Source organism: Ochlerotatus camptorhynchus, unplaced genomic scaffold (assembly GCF_037179485.1).
Source record: "Ochlerotatus camptorhynchus isolate MF236.1 unplaced genomic scaffold, CSIRO-AGI_Acam_v1.1 ptg000179l, whole genome shotgun sequence".
Classification (NCBI taxonomy): Eukaryota; Metazoa; Arthropoda; class Insecta; order Diptera; family Culicidae; genus Ochlerotatus; species Ochlerotatus camptorhynchus.
In genome coordinates, this window is record NW_027040669.1 from 1,114,120 (window position 1) to 1,128,814 (window position 14,695).

Consider the following 14,695-nt stretch of genomic DNA (forward strand, 5'->3'; position numbering starts at 1 on the left):
AGAGGCCAGAAATTGATATCCAACGCCATTTTGAAATCCAAAATGGCGGCTTCCGGTTTCATAAAAAGTGGATAATACTGTCAAATACTCATCTCTATGGGTATTTTTGAAAGCGGGGTGAAGTCCAGAGGCCAAAATTGATATCCGACGCCATTTTGAAATCCAAAATGGCGGCTTCCGGTTTGATAGAAAATTGAAAATATTGTCAATACCCATCAATATGGACATTTTAGGAATCTGGGTGATGTTCAAAGGCCGTAAAATGATATCCTATGCCGTTTTGGAATCCAAGATGGTGGTCATTGGGTTCAAAATAAGTGGCCAATTCCCTTAAATATTGGTTATTTTGGAACAAGGATGACGTATAGCTGCAGAAAGCTGATGTCCCATGTCATTTTGGAATCCAATATGGTGACTATATCGTATAATATTTTACATATTTTATAAAACAGGTGGCCACCATATTGCATTTAAAAATGGCGTTGGAAATCGATTTTAGGTCTTCATGCGTTACCCGCTTACCACTAAAACCCATATTTTAACGTATTTCACTGGTTTTTAAAACCAATGGCCACCATCTTAGATTCCAGTTGGGTGTCGGACAGCGATTTTCAGCCTCAACACGTCGTTTTCTATCCGAAAGTACCCATATTGTAGGGTATTTGACACTCTTTTTGAAACTTATGGCTTTCTTGGATTTCAAAATGGTGTAGGACATCGATTTTCGGCTTTTACCGGCCGTCCCCGTTCTGAAAGTAGCCATATTGTAGAGTATTTGACACTTATTTTGAACCCATTGGCCACTGTATTGGATTCCAAAATGGCGTCGGACATTAATTTTAGGCATCTAAACGTCGTCCCCGTTCCAAAAATACCCATATTGTAAGGTATATGACACTTCTTCTGAAACCGAAAGCCACCATATTAGATTTCAAGATGAGATCGGACATCGATTTCCGGCATCTACATATCACCCCGATTATAAAAGTACCCATATTGTGAGGTATTTGACACTTTTTCTTAATCCGAATGCCACCATGTTGGATTTCAAAATGTCGTCGGATATACATTTTCGGCCTCTGGACATCACCCCGATTGCAAAAATACCCATATTGATGGGTATTTGACAGTATTTCCCACTTTTATGAAACCAGAAGCCGCCATCTTGGATTTCAAAATGGCGTTAGATATCGATTTCCGGCCTCTGGACATCATCCCGGTTCTAAAAATACCCATATTGATGGGTATTTGACAGTATTTTCCACCTTCTATCAAACCGCAAGCCACCATATTGGATTTCAAAATGTCGTCGGTTATAAATTTTCGGCCTCTGGACATCACCCCGATTCCAAAAATACCCAAACACTTAGAAATACGTAATTTTACACGTGACGGAATCCATCTTTCACAAAAAGGAAGAGACGTAAACAAACATGTCATGTAAAATTAAGTGCTCCGAGACTCAAAAGTTCGTTACTCGACGAAAAGTACGTTTGATTGAGCTGAATTTCGCGTCTATTATGACACAATTTTATGTCAAATTTGACGCTCGTATATGTCTGCTTCAGAGCACCTAAATTTACATGAATTTTTCAAAGTGTGCATATTGATGGGTATTTGACAGTATTTCCCACTTTTATGAAACCGGAAGCCGCCATCTTGGATGTCAAAATGGCGTTAGATATCGATTTCCGGCCTCTGGACATCATCCCGGTTCTAAAAATATCCATTTTTAGGAGTTCATATTTGATATCAAACATTCCTATTCTAAAGATAAACTGTTCGGAGTACTCCGCACAGCAAAAAAATAATTTTAATATCACGTCAAAGTGGATGCACTACAATCATGTCGAAAAAATGGTGTAATATTACTTGCTAAAAAGGACAAAATTATCATTGATACAATGCATGAACTGACATTACGCTGCTTTTACTGCATTTGTTTATTTATGTGGTCATAAAAATTACATGAAATTTTCGACATGATTGTAGTGCATCCACTTTGATGTGATATCAAAATTATTTTTTTGCTGTGCGGATACTATCCGGAGGGAAAAATAATGGATATTATTTCTATCCTCTTTTTCTTTACTCCGGATAATTTTAAAACTTTTCTATCCGGATAATTTTAACTTGGATATTATCCGTTTTAAAATTATCCGGATAGGGATAGGGATAGGGATAATATCCAATGATAGATTGGATAATGGATAATGGATAGGGATAATTTTGATGCCTGGTCCTTAGTTTAGTGCATGTCGTATTACTCCATCACTATTGAGAAATGATGAAGTATTCGATTTTTTTTTACAGTTGCCACTCTTGCATTTATCGCAAGGATCCGACTCTAATTGAAAGGTTCCGCTACTTATACCCTTCGGAGTGTTGAAACACCCTCCAAAGGCGCGCTCCTTTGTCAGTCAAAATTGCATTCCTTAGCAACAAAATTAAGGTGTGACACCGATAATGACCATGCATCAGAACCCTAGTCTTAACCACTTCAAACTAGAGAACAACGATTAGAAGATTAGGAATCACATAGATGAAGACAACTAACTCATTTTTTCCTTGTTTCAAGATCATCCTCGGTAGACAAAGCCGAGTCTTGTCACTATCAACAAGGCATAAAAAGTAACAAGGACTAAGATGTGTTCCTTGGATTACTGAAAAATCCTGTTCCCTTAGTTTGAAGTAGTCAGGACTAGGAATCGGTGGCAGATCTTACATCCCGTAACGTACCACGAAAAGGTGATCTCCCCACGTTACGGGGCTGAAGATCTTAGAAGTATGCTGAACTATTTTGAGATCTTCTAAAAAGTTCCCTGCACTTATATAAAGTTTTATGCAGCTTCTTGAAATGCTGCGAAATTCCCAAAACTTCTACTAAGTTTGCTGCTTTTCTACATTTCAAGTAGATTTTCCGCAAAATTTCACGTATGGAATTTCTCGTACGTAATTCCCTGAACTATTCCAAGCTCACGAGGTTTCAAAAAAAGTATCCTGAAATTATATGGAGATCCTGGACTCTGAAATTAAATAATGTTTAACTTCTACGAAGATCCCAAAACATAAAAAGAGCTCCCACTTTTACGCAGTTTTCTGAGGTTTTCCAAAGCTCTCTGAATTTCTTTGAATTTTTCTGAAGCTCTATGAAGTTCCCAGAATTTCTACTAAGTTTCGTTAATTTCTACGATGTTCCCTGAACTTATAAGCAGTCCTTGAAGTTTTACGAAGTTCCCTAAGGTTAAAGAAAAATCACTGAAATAAAATATAAATTCTCGATATTGCTTCTTCTAGTCTAAAACATTAAGAAAAGTAGACATTCATAAATTTCAATAAATATAAAAAAGTAGCCTCAAAACTGCTTGACAAAATAACGGTTTATAAAAAAAAAAAAACACTCAAAATTCCTTGGGGGCTGAACATTTCTGGAGGGGCCTGGCCCCCTTTGGCACCCCCCCTAGCTACGCCAATGCTTATTAGCCTTATAAAACCGTCCATAATAGTGGCCATTTGTCCCTAATGAATCCATGCTTGATAAATTACATTTGATTTGAATTTATATAAAAACAAAACATGCACTGCACATGACTATTACTGATATTTTTAAATAATGATGCTCATCGATCTTTTATCAAATGTAACAATCAACAATATATGAAATCATATAACATTGCTATAAATTTAAATTATTCCCTCACTATAATGTTTAATACTTTCCCCTCAGCCCAATTCCAAACGTTCACTTTGATTTTCCATCCCCATTTAATCGTGAAAAAGCTTAATTTCCCACCACCCATCCATCCGTTCTCATTTATTGTTATCGTTTGAGAAAACGAAAAAAAAAATTAAAGCTACAGTAGATCATCCAACTCCGCTTTGCAATGGAACGTTTCGGAAATCTGTTCGAGCACTCAAATCCCCCATCATCGGAAGCCAAAGCACGCTCCCCACCAGACATCACCGATGAAAAGTATTCCAGACCACTTTGTAAAGCACCGCATCGGATCGGATCGGAAGTCGCTCAAAGTCCTGGTCGTTGTTCGATTTAGATAGCTTCATTTAACATTAATTGATTCGTGGCATTACGCGTCGTTCTTGGAAAGAATTTCCCATCTGCTTTCAACAGACGACTGTCGTGGATTGGAATGTGACGTTTGATCAGCGGTCCTAATTGTTGCTGAAAGGGAATTTTAGCGTTCAGAATCTGTTCTCGGGAATCTTTGAAAGGAATCGAGACTGGCGGGGGTGTTTTTTTTTGCGGATGGGTTTCAACCGATGTGGATGTGTTTAACTGTCTGTTAGTAACCGCTTCTGAGAAGTTCAGCTTGAGCGAAGTCAAAGTTTGTCGTCTTTCTACCGTTTCTAAGCCGAATTTCTTAGCAAATTAATATGCTTGATATCATTTGAATCGAATTTTACCGCTATTGAGTTTTTCGAATAATATTTGCATAGATTGATATACAGCAAAACTCTATTGAATTTTACAGTAATTTCACCATTTTTCTATATGCTGACAGACTATATCTTCCTAGACTATTGAAGGAACCGAGTAAGAATAAGTTGATGGTGTTTGTATCAAAATCGTCGAATACCTACAGAAATTTTTATCCCAAAATAGAAATCATAACTAGAGTGGTAGGGCTACGGGATGTAATGTCAGCTTAGTCTCTCACTTCGGCAAATCAAGCAAATAACTCATTCATTCAGCAATAATACACAACAGTAATGAAAAACTATTACTACATTTGCAGTGAAATTGTAATCCGTAGATAAAATGCCTTTTTTGGGACAAATTTAGTAAACTTATTGCACTTTTGACGTAGGACTACGTCTGTGAGTTCTATATTGGGGTACATTTTGTGAAAACCGAAAATGGAACATGTAACGAAATTATGAAAGATTTTGATCGTTAATAACTCAGCTGCCCTTGGACAAATTTCTTTAATTTTATCACCAATCGATCAGAAATATTTCTAGGCATAAAAATGCTTCCGACTGTTGATTTTCAACAAGAAACTATTAAACAATGGTAAATGTCAAATTGTTCAAAAGCGTTGAAATAACTAAAAAGTCCACCAATTACGTACATGCACATGCTGCTTCTCCAACACTGTCATCAGAGAGCTGTTATTAGCTTCCTATCTTCGGGCGTATATGCGAATAGGGAGGATGTAATTGCGTAACATTTTGCACACTCATCGCCATATTCAGAACTACACGCGCCCAACGGCCACACAAAATGCTCTCCAGAGTTGTAATCTTGTAACGAAACTGGAAAGCAGGGGCACTTGCAACCCTTTTGATTTTGATCGATTCTCTTCATCAACTTTCTGTTTCGTTAATAACTCGACGGCAAACACATTCATCGATACGCTTGGTGTTCTGGATGATAGAAGAGTATAGCAGAAATAGTGCGAAATAGGTTAATGAAGACATGTGCATCAAAAGAGGAAATCGATGAAGAGAATTAACTTTCACCCCTCTGCTTCTAAACCCCATAATTCATTCGTCGATATAGAAATGAAAACTAGCATTGCACTGCTTTTGGTTTTTTTGGTTTACACTAGCTGGTTGCAATTTTGCTGTTCGACATTTTCGAAGGACCATCATGTATTTATGCTATTTGCTAGGGATGCCTAAAAGTTCAATTATTTGATTAGCGATTAATCGTAACGATTTTTCCAGCTATTCGATTAAATATTTATCGATTTTTCAATTATTCGAGCGCATAACCGACATCCCTTCATGTTTCTACTCGTTTGATTTAGAGCAGTAGAGAAAATAAATAAAAGTACTAATTTATCTGAACAGGCATAGATAAGAACCATGGCATGAAACATGATCATAAATTCGCCGAATTAAGTGTTAAGCGTCTTTCTGCTGAAGGCTCAGATTCAACAACTTGTTGAGAGAAGGTGTTTAACGAGAAAAACTAAAAAGGGGAGGAGCTTTAGCTGTCTAACAGTAGACGGGCCGAGACACTTGCGAGTGCCCAATAATTGAACCGAAGAATATGGGATTGTCCGGTCCGATTTGTTGATGCAGCGTCAGCATTATCTTCGAAAGGCTTTAAGTCTGTACTACCATCGGCTCTTTTCAGGGCCACCAAGATTTTCAAAAGAGTTAAATTTCTGACCATGTCCCAACTAAAATTCATATCAAAAGGTTCTTTTCAGGGCAATCATAGCCATACTAGAGAGTATAAGAGTATACACAGAGAGAACCCCGTTCAAATTCCTATTCCTATACAAAACACAAGCTCCTGCTGCAGTTAACAAATAACAATTATTATATAAGACCACGTAGTCCTACGTGAACATTGCGTAAAACCCCATAGGGCTGTCCCTAGTTGTTTTTAAAAGATACAGTTGAGAGAAACATTTTTTTTTTTCGATTTATAGGTGCCATGTGCTTGCCGTATTATTGCACTAACGAAAATCCGTGGTATTGGTATTGGTGAAACCATTTGCGGTGATGACGACTCTGTAACTCTTTACTCCTATGGGAAAATCCCACAAGCAAACGTGCCTGAAAAATAGCGGCTTTTTCATATTCGATCACTCATGTGTGACAGCCTCTGCTGGTTAATCTCTGCCGGAATCTGCCTATGATTTTCAAGGGTCTCATAATTACTTCACTCTCCCTCACCAGGGCACCCAGGACACCGAAGGAGTCAGTTATCTTTCCGGAATTGTGAATTGGACACCTCTACCAGTAGCAGGGGTCATACTCAATTGCCTCTGCCTGTGGAGCCCTGCCGGGGTCCACCGTTAATCACCATGGCGAATCGCTTCGCAGATCAGCCACATTGCGAAGCGATGAATCAACACCTTCATACGCCATTTCCAACGCTGACGAATACGACGGTGGCAAGCAGAAGTTGGGGGAAATACTCTGCAGAAAGTGGACCCTTCGTCAGGGTCTTCTTCCAGGGTGCATCACGTAGGCGCTACAAGACCAGTCCACAAAGCGACAAATAATGCTCAGACATCAACTCCGAGGATGAAGTCCATTCCCATCGAACGCCAGTTATCGCCAGTCGGGACCAGCACTTCGGATCCAAAAGACAAGCATGAGTACCGCCAAAATCTTACTACCCGGTTCATCTTTTGCAACCAATAGAACGTGAACGGTTACCTCAACAATCTCAGCAATCTGAAAATCCTCGTGCGAGACCACTCTCCTGTTATTCTGGTCATTCAAGAGATTCATCGTGCTAACACTGAAAGAATGGATCGAACTCTCGCTGGACAATACTGCTGGGTTTTTAGGGAATAATCACAACGCAAGACACGGTACCACAATAGGAATAAAAGCTCCACTTTCTTTTCCCATCGTCCTGCTATCCACGGAGCAGCCTGTTGCTGCGGTCAAGCTAGAACACCGACCGCGATCACAGTTGTTTCTACCTATACTCCTTGCCAGTCACGTCCCAAGCAGTTTTGAAAGTTTTTCAACGAACAACGTAATGAAACTGGTCTTCCGTCGTCTATGATACATAATGGTAACGTGGCCTTATCTACGCAAGATATCTGTCAGCTGTTCTCTGAAAAGTTTGCTAGTATCTTCACGGACGAGAGACTGAGTGACGACCATGCCCGACTAGCGGACAGCTACGTACCACTCTCTGGCCAAACCATGAGCAGAATTGATATCAATCCCGAGATGTTTTCCTGGGCTTCCTCGAAACTCAAGCCGTCGTACAATCCGGATCCTGACGGAATTCCAACGGCGTTCCTCAAAACGCACTTGGACAGTTTGTTGTCTCCACTGCTGCACTTTTTCAACGGTCCGTGGACGTCGGCGTTTTCTCATCCTGTTGGAAGCTAGTGTTCATGTTTCCAGTACACAAGAAGGGAAACAACAAGACGTTGGCAACTTCTTCGCTCAGCACTGTTGCCAAATTGTTCGAACTCGTTGTTATGGAACTGTTACTCGCTCACTGTTAGCCGTATATTAGTATCGACCAGAATGGTTTCATGACTCGTCACTCCACTGCCACTAACTTGCTGTGCCGTACTTCCTACATCTTTAACAGTATGTCGGATCGTGCTCAGACGGATGCCATTTTTACTGACTTATCTGCTGCCTTCGATAAATTGAATCACCGCATATCAATCGCTAAACTGGACAGACTCGGTATCCACGGCTGCCTTTAGCAATGGTTTCAGTCGTACCTCACCAATCGCTATCTTACTGTTGTCACGTCCGGCATACCTCAGGGTAGTCACCTAGGACGGTTGATTTTCCTTCAACGACGTGAATCTGGATCTTACGCATATGACCTTAAACTTTTCCTTCGAATTCACTCAATTGAAGACTACTTCAACGTCAGTCGAATGCTTTTGGTGATTGGTGTATTCTGAATCGTATGGAGGTTAACCCGTCCAAATGCTCGGTTATCTCTTTTTCGCGCAAGAAAGAGACTATTATGTTCAAGTATGGTCTGTTAGGCACTGAGATTGAGCGCGTCAGCCAAATTAAGGACCTAGGTGCGGTTCTGGATACACTAGTCTCTTTCAAGCAGCACATCTCGTATGCCGTCGACAAAGCTTTCTGAATTATAGGTTTTATCTTCAGGATTGCCAAAGACTTCACCGATATCTACTGCCTTAAATCGTTGTACTGCTCCTTGTCTCGCTCCATATTAGAATACTGCTCGGTTGTCTGGACTCCTCACTACAACAACGGTGTCGAAAGAGTTGAGTCTGTTCAGCGACGGTTCCTGAGATATGCGCTACGTAAACTGCCGTGGACGGGTCCCTTCCGATTGCCTAGCTACGAAAGTCGTTTGCAACTGATCCATCTGGAGCCCCTGTCGGTCCGAAGAGATACAGCAAGGGCATTTCTAATTGCGGATGTTTTGTAAGGATGCACCAATTGCCCTGCTCTCCTTGAGCAAGTAGACATCAATGTTCAACCCCGAGCCCTACGGAATAATGCAATGTTGTGTCTGCCCATACAGCGAACTACCTAAGCAACGCGCATGTTCTATAACAATTTATATAACCTTTGTACAACTGAATTTGGTTGTAAAGAAGTTTACTCAACAATATTGCATAGTGAAGCATGTTAGTTTGAATTTATACGACACTGGAATAGAACAACACATACATGCGTTCCACGATTAAAAATTAAAGCTAGAATAAGTTAATTAAGCATAACTGTTATACACAAAAACACCTCTGATAATTTGAACATCCCAACACCTACACTATAACATTGATAACATTGATAACTACAGATAACACATATAGAAAAGAAGTACATAGACCACATGCAAGTATAGGAAACGAAACGAACCATGCAATACAAAACAACAGATAATAAACAACAGGCCAGTTAGTAGCCAACAGATCGTCAGGCAATAAAGACTTTGAAATAGAAGTTTCTAGTACTGGTGCTATTTTCCGAGCCACTGTGTTTCTCCAACCCACGAACACGGAGTGTACAACATTTTGGTGCCGTGACCAGGATTCGTGGTTGGAGAAGGCCATTGCGTTCCGCGGTGTATTGTTTGGAGGAAGAATAGGCCGGATAGAGGACATCTTTGTGGCAACGGATCTGCTGTTGTCAGGTTCATCAACGGCTGGAGAACTCACTCTCTCTCTCCAACGCCAACGACGGACGAATACAGCCATCGTACACGTACAGTGTCACGCGACAACCAGAGGGACTGCTGCAGTTGGAAATTTAATACAAGGCCCGCATCCCTCAGGCCACAGGTGAGTGGCTTTCCAACTATCTCTCGCAATCTCGCTGGTGCTTTTGAGGTTTGTTTTGCTTCCATGTTCTCTGGATACAACTGCTGCTGGTGACGTCGCACGGCTCGGTATCAACACATTGTGCAAGTCGTACGCCTGGAAGGGATCCTGAGGCACACCAATTGCATTGTAAGCTGTGTTCGTTCATCAACTAGCGGCTGTGGAAATCCAATTCGACAGCAGAAGAGCCGATTTGGAGTTTGGATTTAAAAATTCAAGGCCTATTGTTGACAGGCCTCAGGTGAGTGCCTGTCCAATTAATTTAAATCTTTTTGGTGGGTACTATTTTTATATCGTACTATTTTGACCCTTTCTCGATACGCGTGATCGTTGGCTACGATTGGAGGATCTGCACACCTGAGACGTAAGGTTACCACGACGAGACGATTTGGTTTGGGCTTGGACGTACTTGGAGCAGAAGTGGATCGAGTTCAACTGCTGGACGACGTGACGTCATAGGCGTACGGTTACGGAAGTATACTGGTACATCTGGGTGGTTAGAGGAAGAGACGCTTGAATCTACGGACAACCGAGGTTAGTGGTATCGAACCAAAACTATTTGCTGGGGAGCTGATTGCATTGGAGGCGATTTTTGGAAAATTACAAGGCCTGTTGTTGACAGGTACAAGGTTAGTACCTGTCCAACCAATTTATATCCTAAAGCCAGTGCTATTTTGGATTTTCTTTCCCTTTTTTGGATTTTTGCTGAGCTGTTGGAGTTTTCCACATTGGAAGATAATCTGCTGCAACGCAGTCTGCATTGCTGGTTGCACATTTCGGCCTTTCTTGGATAAGCCTCAATTCGAAGTACGACGACGATTATTTCACGGTCTGCTACTGCACGAGTGTTGGCGTAAACTGAAATTATTTGAATACAAGGCCTAGTTGGTAGTGGGAATGACTGAGAAAAAAATTAAGGAAAAGGTCAAAAGGCGTGAGCGGATCGTCGCTTCAGTAAAACGCCATGCTTCATTTCTGGGAAGTTTCAATCCAGATAGTCAAACGGGGGAAGTTCAGTCGAGGCTGGACAAAATTGAGGCAAAATTCGAGGAATTCGAGGAAGTTCAGGAGGAGATTGCTGAGATGGATGCGGAAGGAGCGTATGAAGAGGACTGCAACAAAGCCTATGATGATTTTGAGAAGCTGTACTATCGTCTACGAGCAGCGTTGCTAGCGAAACTGCCACGAGAAGATCCAGCTCCTGATTTAAACAACTCAACTGCAAGGAATGGCCAAGCTGTAGGGACGCACACTGGGGTGCGTCTACCACAAATCTCGCTACCGGAGTTCGATGGCGACTTCAAAGGATGGCTGTCGTTTAAATCTACATACGTTTCGCTGATCCACGAGTCCGGAGAACTTAGCGACGTCCAGAAGTTTCACTACCTCAAGTCGGCGCTCAAGGGGGAAGTGGCTAAGCTCATCGAGTCGCTTACACTCACCAACGAAAACTATCCCATCGCTTGGGATACGATCACGAAGCGGTACTCCAATGAGTATCTTCTTAAGAAGAGGCATCTGCAGGCGCTTATGGAGTACCCAAGGGTAGAAAAGGAGTCGTCATCTGCTATTCATGCTCTGGTTGATGAATTTGATCAGCGTTTGAAGATCCTGAAACAGTTAGGAGAGAAGACTGAACATTGGGGTGCAATGATCGTGCACTGGATGTGTTCGAAACTGGATACGAAGACGCTTCAGCTATGGGAGGACCATGCAGCATCAACAAACGATCCGACTTATACAATTCTGGTGAACTTTCTGGAGAAGCGGACAAGGGTGTTGGAGGCGGTATCATCAAACGTCGAGGTGAAGGGCAGTTCGCATAAGGTGGAAGTTAGGCGTCAAAAGGTGGTCGTTCATTCCGCAACCGATAGTGATAGGAGTAGTTCAGCATGCTGCTGTTGCGGTGATTCACATTTCTTGGGCCGGTGTGGCAAGTTTACGAAGATGACCTTGAAGGAGAAATTGCAGTTCGTTAACGGCAAAAGGTTGTGTAGCAATTGCCTAAAGTCAGGGCATTGGGTACGTGACTGCAATTCAAAATTCAGCTGTCGAGACTGCGGGAAAAAGCATAATTCACTGATCCATCCAGGATTTCCTCTGAGCAGTAGCGGTGCCGGAAACAGCGATCAATCGGGATGCAAATCGGAGCGCAAGCGGAACGATAAGGCGGTAGCGACGAACCTAGCGACCAACGAGGATGAATCTGAAGAAGAAGGAGACAGCGACGATCAAGAAGCGGTTGGAACATACAGCGTAGGGACTAAGGGCGGTAGAGTCTCGAGCGTAATGCTGTCTACTGTTGTACTTGTCATACGGGACCAGCACGGAGGAAAACAGTTGGCGCGAGCATTGCTCGACAACGGATCGCAAGCGAACATCATGAGCGAGCGGTTATGTCAGATGCTCAGCCTAAACCGGCGCAAAATAAACTTACCGATTAGCGGGATCGGTCATTCGGAAACGCGAGCGAGATTCCAGGTGAAAACCACAGTTAGCTCCAGAGTTCAAGACTTCTCCGTGGGGATGGAATTTCTAGTTCTGCAGAAGGTTACGTCGGAATTGCCATCGGCACACATACCTGTGGCGTACTGGAAGATTCCTAATGATATTCAGCTGGCTGATCCGAACTTCAATATAAGCAATCGGATCGATCTCTTGATAGGAGCAGAGCACTTCTATCGTTTCCTGTTCGAGAGAGATATGAAACAGATCAAGTTGGGACCAGGGCTGCCAATGCTGGTCAACTCAGTATTCGGTTGGATCGTCACGGGGAAGGTTTCGGAAGCTCCGAGTAAGGCAGTAAGCTGTTGCTTAGCGGCAACTCCGGATAACTTGGAAGTACAGTTGCAGAAGTTTTGGGAGATCGAGAGTAATGAAGAACGAGCGGCTTGGTCAAAGGAGGAACAGGACAGCGAAGATCATTTCTTGAGAACATTCAGCCGTACGGAGGAAGGTCGGTACGTCGTACGTCTACCTAAACACGTGAATTTCGAGCAGATGTTGGGCGACTCTCGCGCAATGGCGCTAACGCGATTCAAGAGATTGGAAAAGCAACTGGAGAGGAATCCGGAGATGCGGTTGCAGTACAATGCATTCATGCAAGAATATTTGGATCTTGGGCATATGAGAGAAGTCAGTGGAGATGAAATTCAGAAGGAGGCAGCGGCAACGAGTGCGAAGAGGGTGTACTACTTGCCACACCATGCAGTGCTTAAGGAATCAAGCACCACTACAAAAGTACGCGTCGTCTTCGATGGTTCGGCCAGCACGGACAGTGGTTATTCCTTGAATGATGCGCTACTGAAAGGCCCTCTAATTCAAGACGAACTCCTCAGCCTTCTTCTACGTTTCCGGAAGTATGAAGTAGCACTTGTTGGCGACGTAGAGAAGATGTACCGACAAGTATGGCTACACGTTGAAGATACCTTGTTGCAACGCATATTCTACCGATTTTCTCCAGATGAACCTATTAAAGTTTTTGAGTTATCAACGATAACTTATGGATTGACACCTTCGTCATTCTTAGCGATTCGTGCTCTACATCAACTTGCGGCAGATGAAGGAGAGGAATACCCGGAAGCTGCCAATGCTGTAGTGAAGGATTTTTATGTGGACGATTACATCGGTGGAGCATCCAGCGTAGACGAGGCCATCCAGCTTCAAAAGGACCTTGATACGCTAATGAAGAAGGGTGGATTTCCTTTACGCAAATGGTGTTCCAATCGGCCGGAAGTTCTGACTGGCATCGCGGCCGACCAACTTGGGACAAATTTATCTATTTCATTCGAAATAAGTCCAGAGGAACAGGTGAAAACCTTGGGAATCACCTGGGAGCCTGGAACGGACCAATTACGATTCTACTATGACATCACAGCAAGCAAGCAAGCGTGGACGAGAAGACGCATCCTGTCGTCTATAGCCAAACTATTTGATCCGCTGGGACTGATATCACCGGTGATTGTTGTGGCAAAAATGCTGATGCAAGAGCTCGCTCTGCTCAACTCAGGATGGGATACGCCTGTTCCGGTCGACATCGAAAGGAAATGGAAAGCATTCCACTCACAGTTGGGCAAAATATCGGAACTACGAATCAGTCGATTTGCTTTCGTTTCCAATTGGGTGGATATTCAGTTTCACTGCTTCGCTGACGCTTCTACTCTTGCCTACGGTGCGTGTTTATACGTACGGACGACGGATGAAGCAGGAAACGTTCGAATCGAGCTGCTTTCTTCAAAATCACGCGTTGCTCCACTCAAAAGATTGACCTTACCAAGACTTGAACTTTGTGCCGCCAAGGAAGCTGCACTACTACACTCGAAGGTGGTTAAGGCTCTCTCCTTGGGAAATGTACGTTCGGTTTTCTGGTCGGACAGTACGATTGTGTTACATTGGCTACGAACTCCTCCTAACACATTACATACGTTCGTGGCTAACAGAGTGTCGACGATTCAAACCTCCACTTACACACATTCTTGGCGGTATATAGCGGGAAAGGAGAACCCTGCTGACTTGGTTTCTCGCGGAATGGCTATTGATGATTTTCTACATAGCCAGCTATGGAAACAAGGACCCCCATGGTTGAGTAGCAACGAAGATGCGTGGCCCAATTCTTTAGAGGACTACAGCATCCCCGAAAAACTGTTGGAAACTCGCAAGGCTGTTCACAAGGTCACAGTCACGGAACCACCCAACGAGCTGTTCAGCTTGCGTTCTTCATTACCTCCTCTACTTCGAATCGTCGCTTACTGTCGTCGTTTTGCCTACAACTGTCGCAACTCAACTGATAGAAAAAGCTCGACCACTCTCGCACCTGATGAAATACAATCAGCGAAGATGACGCTGACCCGTATCGCACAGGCTGAACAATTCCCAGACGAACTCAAAGCTCTACAACAACAGAAACGAGTCGACTGCAAGTCTAGCCT

General features: G+C 42.8%; 2 protein-coding genes across 3 annotated transcripts in view; one reads left to right on the forward strand and one right to left on the reverse strand.

Annotated features, from left to right (window-relative positions):
* TrissinR (Trissin receptor) overlaps positions 1 to 14,695 on the reverse strand; it is a 232,469-nt gene that overhangs the window by 161,591 nt on the left and 56,183 nt on the right. The window lies entirely within an intron of this gene.
* Positions 10,665 to 14,695, forward strand: part of LOC135701909 (uncharacterized) — a 34,873-nt gene continuing 30,842 nt past the window's right edge. Inside the window, exon 1 of the mRNA XM_065222857.1 lies at positions 10,665 to 13,172. Coding sequence (XP_065078929.1) covers positions 10,665 to 13,172 — 2,508 coding nt within the window. The remainder of the gene's footprint in view (positions 13,173 to 14,695) is intronic.